Raw genomic sequence first — 5,368 nt, forward strand, 5'->3', positions numbered from 1 at the left:
TTCCAGCCAAACTGACCAACTAAACAGCCTCTGGTAGAACACAAATCAAGGGTTTTTATAAGATACAGGACTGCATTGCAAGAATGTGTAGATACTAACCCTGGCTCACTTCCATTTAAAACATACCAAATTCCATGTATTTTCCAATAGAGAAAGTCAGGGAGATGTTTTCCCACTAGTGTGTAGGAGTCATTAGGTAGAAGTCTGCCTAAATGATTGACGCCACCTTTGAGCTGCTCTCATGTCTTAATTAAGCATGACTAATGCTGCCTTGGCCCGCTGTTGGTTTAACCACTATTTAAACAGACTGCTTTTCAATAGTGTTTTTTTGTCCTTTTTTAATTTTCCACATTCTTGTTAATTTGGCAATAGTTAAGAGTAAAGTGCATCTGGAACATCTTCAAAAGGACACATGAAAAGTAAGCATTGTCTCTTGAGAAAAATCAACAAAGTATCTCAATTAAATAACTTTACACACTGAACATTGTTTTCATGGAAAGAGACTCGTACACATGAATGTATTGTTCATATCATACATAATGAATTGTTCTTATCTGCTTGAAAAATTATATGTACACATTTAACAGTAACAATGCGCCCATATAAATTACGCTTTGTTTGTTCTTAAACTACCACTGCACAGACATTGTAGGCCTAAACAAACCAACAAGAGGATAATTACGGAACAGTTGAGACAACATATACTGCAGGCATTGAGGTGGACTTGGGGTATTGAAAACAGTATGGGTAATAATGGATAATGAAACCTTAACATTATAGTACAACAGACATGATGCCATAAGAACACAGATTTCCACACACCTATGGAATGTTTACCAACTAACTCAAAAGATCAAAACTAGTCCCTCATCTCTGCAAAAGCTTATTGAAAACCTTCAACATAGCGGTCACCTGGCTGATGTTTGATTGGATATTCCCCTAAATCTGCTCTCCACTCAAGGTGGAAAAGGCTTTAATGACTTTCATCAGGAGATGTAGATTACTGGATGTAAGTCCTAGGATGTAGGTTACCGTTTGTGGCCTGGGACGTAAATTACTCTGTCATTCCTGGGACGGCTAATCTGTGCACCTTACACCTCCCATGCCACACGCATGCCTAAACCAGTGTCATTAAGTCTGTTTGCCAATGTGTGTGTAAAACTGGATCTGTGTGTAGTAGAATCATCTGGAATTAGGTAGATCCGCCTTTCCTTACACAGACAAACGAAACACATGACCAGTATTACACGTAGCAGGTACAGTAGGCTTCTAGATTGAGAACATGATTCTCAATACGTCACAGACATCCATCCTAAGACTCAGTCTCAGACAGCCGGTCCTGGCATATCTCTAGAGGCAATTTGGCTGCTCCCCCTCCAAACACCTCCACATCACTGTCCAGCCAGGACACCACGTTCCCGGGGGTGTAGGAGGAACAGTTGGCCATGGTAAGGATGTCGGCTGGCTTCAGGACCTTGTCCCAGATGTTAACCTGGCTCAGCTCGCCCACAAAGGCCTGTGTGGCGTCAAAGCGCCCGCCCACCACGTCCTGTTGAGGCCATAAACAACAGGCCTCGTTAAAAACAACATATCACTGTGTGGACTGCCAGGCTGAGCCAGACAAACTTGACCTGTCTGGTCTATATTCGCTCTAAAAAAAATGTTCATTTATTTTCTCATGTAACTGATCTTTAGGATTTTTGTTAGCGATGGGGCTTTTCAAATTTGGTCTACACTCTAGAGCCTATAGCTCAGTACTCATAGTCATGGCTAAGAACCTGTACCATTCAAATCTGAAAACCTGATGTGCTTTTGTAAACCAAGAGTAAAATAGGCTAAATATTTCCCATACAAATATGTAATTGTGTATCCTACAGATAAGGGGCGCTAGTCAGCAGACTCACCTGTTCCTGCCCCAGTATGATGGCTCCTCCAGGCTTGATGCAGTGCCAGGGGGCCAGGTTATCCCCTGCCCCCAGCTTCTGACCATCCTGGTAGGCTTCCCACAGACCATCCCTGGTGGTCCAGGTGATACAGATGTGTTGCCACCTCCCATCACGCACTGATAGAGGCAGCTGAGCCACCTGGACAGGTAACATAGGAGAGGAGCGTAAGGTAGGTACAGATGCTTACAAACAGAAAGGAGAAATACACATTAGATTGAGGAAGGTTAGGATTTGGTAAAGCTGGTAAAAAAATTAAAATCAGCAACCGCATTAAAGCCAGATCTAATTTAAAACCGACTCCTGTCAATAACGGTAGGCTCTCCCACAGATCAGCGATACTGAGAATCACTGAGTCCTTGAGTCATTTAGAGTGCCCTTACCTTGTCATTGATGAGCAGCTCTATGGGGTTGTTGCCCCACTCCATGAGGACAATCTCATTGGCCTGTCCTGACACCCCATAGGAGAAGGGGGTGCCTATGCCAGGGCCGGCGCTGGACCGCAGCCACATGCACAGAGTGAAAGAGTACATCTCAGGAAGGCTCTTGGCCATGCGGCCGTACAGATAGTTAGTACGCAGGGGGAGGACCAGCTTAAACTGCTCGGGGGACTTGAACCCACTGCCACCTACAGAGAGAATAATGGGAGAGTTGTCTATGAAGTCACTTATACACAAATTACGAGAACAAAATGATAAGCCAACGTTTGTCAGATTTGATCTGAAGCCTCAGGTGTTTACTGCAGTGGGGTACAGTATGTGAGTGGCAGTGATTGGGTCAGTTAGTGGGATAGTTGATAGAATGAATGATTCATTGTGTTTACAATGTGTGAGTCTCCCGGTTTGTGCTGCAGGTGTGTACTACTGTCATCGGATTGTGTACACAGACATATGTTTGTGCGTATGTCTGTATGCGTCTGTCATATCTTTCCTTTTCCAGTGATTTACCTTTCTCCAGCTCATTGATCCTGGTCAGCAGGGAGTTGAGGGTGCTCTCTGTCTTCTGCCTGTGGGCTGTGGTCTCGTTGTAGAGCAGAGACTTCTCTTCTTCCAGGTTGTTGACCTTACTGAGCAGCTGTTTTTCCAGGTCTCCCAGCCTGTGCTGCAGCAGGTCTCGCAGCTCGCTGGGGAACAACGCTCCCGACATGTTTGCTCTCTGCTGCTGCTGCTGTGGGGACAAGATGGAGACGTCATTAGACAATTAAATAAGTGGAGACAATACAAGAACTATTAGTGACCATCTAGAATATTATAGGCTACAGGCCGCAGACAGTCTGTGGAGGTTGATAGACTTCAGGTCAATTTGTATTGAGGTCTGAGATGTGCTGCTTCCCGTCTCTTATGTTTGTCACCTATTTAATGTGTGTAATTTTCAAAGATCATTGGCTGAGTGGAAATCGGCTACACTGTGTGTAGGCTAGTATGTTATCAGAAGGCCCAGGAGTTGTTTTCCTGGCCACATGACTCTGGCCCCTTATTGTAACTCATGGAGAACATTGGGTCTCTCCAATTGTCTCACCAGTTTCCTAAGCCTGTTAATGCATAATGAGCTTAAACACCATCTACTGTGTGGTTTAGCTTGATACCGTCATGCATTTGTTTCCCAATGTACTTTTACTGCATGGCCTAATGGGGATTACCTGTGGTTCAGGAAGCTCTAAACTAACAGATGGTACTACACCTACACAAGCTAGGATTGGATTTACTGAACTTGTGTTTCGATCTGGAATGAAACAGCTCTGCAAGAGACCTAAATATCCCAAGAAACACATTATATCCTTGGTCATTTGAATGAGCTGCTTTTATTAAGAGCTGATGCATTTGTTGAGTAAGGTGACATAGGGACCTTAATCACTGGAAGGTAAAGGAGATAAAAGGCTCATCCATTTAGGGTATGCCTCCACATGGTGGCAAAAATAGAATATTATAGGCTACAGGCCAAAATGGGAGCAAATTTAATGGCCACAAAGTTGACCACAGCAACAGGTGTTCACTTTGGACAATCATGCAAGGGGCAACTATTTTAAACATTAGGCCTATTTCAGATGTATTTAAATCACACTGGTGACGATAATTTTCAGCACTCCCTTTCCATGATTTAGGAACCAAAGAGTAATTTATGGTTACTGTCCCGTGTCTTACCTCTAGGTTCTCCAGTCGGTCCTTCAGACTCTGCATGGTTTTACCGAGGTTGTCGATTGTATCATTGGGATCTCTGGGTAAATCTCCCATTGTGTTCTGATTATTTTTACTCCAAGATCCACCACTTTCATACTTCCCTTCCTCGGAGGCTGACTCGCAGAGGGAGAGCTTGGTGGTCAGCTCGTTTATGGTCCCAAGTTGGTTGACTATCGACTCTTTCTGTTGGAGAACCGTTTCACTGAGCTGCATGACTGTGTTCCTCAACACTTCCTCCTGAGCCGCCGTGTTTGGTTCGCGAACTACGGGGACCAAACAAGTGTCAGCGCCAATGGTCATGGCTCGGCATAGGAACCGGGCTCCCGTATCCGGATTGTCATCCTGTCCACGCACAAGCTTCTCATAGCCCAGGCCCAGTGCGTAAAAACACAACAATCTCAACAGAGATAACATACCAGGGCAGTATTTTGGTCGTTAATCTTTAGTGAAATAACGGGTGGCGCCTAACCGATTATTATGCCTTTCAAATCCGGTGCGTAAAACACGCCGAGAAAGCGGTAATCTACTCGGAATACCATAGTCAATCTCGAATTAAACGATATATATTGTTTCAAAACGTTATCATTCCATACAAAGTACAATTTTGAAAAGTAAAATGTAGGCGATGGTAAAACCACATGAGTCTGGGTTAACGCTCAAAGTTTCCATGCCTTCAATCCGCATTTAATGGTGCTTTAAGGACAGCGACCATGAGTTAAGAAGATTACTGTCAGATGTATGGCGCGATTGGATTGGTTGTAGTATGTTGCCATAACTACAGTCCGTATAGGTAGGTTCTGTATGATGGACAAGTCATTTTTGAGTTGTATCTAACTGGTACTGTATGATCATTGACCAATCATTCGAAATAGATGCTATAACAATGTCCAATATTCCATATCCTTATAAAAACTATAGTATTAAATAAATTAGGGAAAGGCTTCACACATATGGTTCAGATCCATCAAACACCAGTACTAAATGCTCAACTGGGATCACTGGTGAAAAGATAGGTAGGTGGGATTTCCACTAGATAGCCAATTTTGACTTCGTGACTCAGCTATATCGTAAAAATTCATGAAAACATAAATGAGCTTTATGGTCTTAATTTAAGGTTAGGCATAAGGTTACCAGTGTGGTTAAGGTTAGGGTTTAATGTTAGGTTGAAAATCATCAAACTTTAAGAAGAGAAATTGTAGAAATAGGCAGGCATTATAAATTTGTGGCTGTGGTAACTAGTGAGTACTC

General features: G+C 43.3%; 1 protein-coding gene across 2 annotated transcripts; it reads right to left on the bottom strand.

Annotated features, from left to right (window-relative positions):
- Positions 1-321: 321 nt before the first annotated feature.
- On the bottom strand, positions 322-5,022 carry LOC109900047 (neuronal pentraxin-2). 2 transcript variants are annotated; one of them, XM_031835257.1, is made up of 5 exons: positions 4,085-5,022; positions 2,891-3,107; positions 2,327-2,571; positions 1,905-2,084; positions 322-1,549 (listed from the first exon to the last, which is right to left on the bottom strand). In XM_031835257.1, exons 1-5 carry the CDS (start codon positions 4,532-4,534, stop codon positions 1,313-1,315), a joined length of 1,329 nt encoding a protein of 442 aa, XP_031691117.1. In that variant the 5' UTR covers positions 4,535-5,022; the 3' UTR covers positions 322-1,312. The 2 variants fall into 2 exon arrangements, with proteins under 2 accessions (XP_031691117.1, XP_020351356.1); XM_020495767.2 differs by having other exon boundaries at positions 2,891-3,110; positions 4,085-5,016.
- Positions 5,023-5,368: the final 346 nt, after the last annotated feature.

This window comes from Oncorhynchus kisutch, linkage group LG11, assembly GCF_002021735.2.
Source record: "Oncorhynchus kisutch isolate 150728-3 linkage group LG11, Okis_V2, whole genome shotgun sequence".
NCBI classification, from domain to species: domain Eukaryota; kingdom Metazoa; phylum Chordata; class Actinopteri; order Salmoniformes; family Salmonidae; genus Oncorhynchus; species Oncorhynchus kisutch.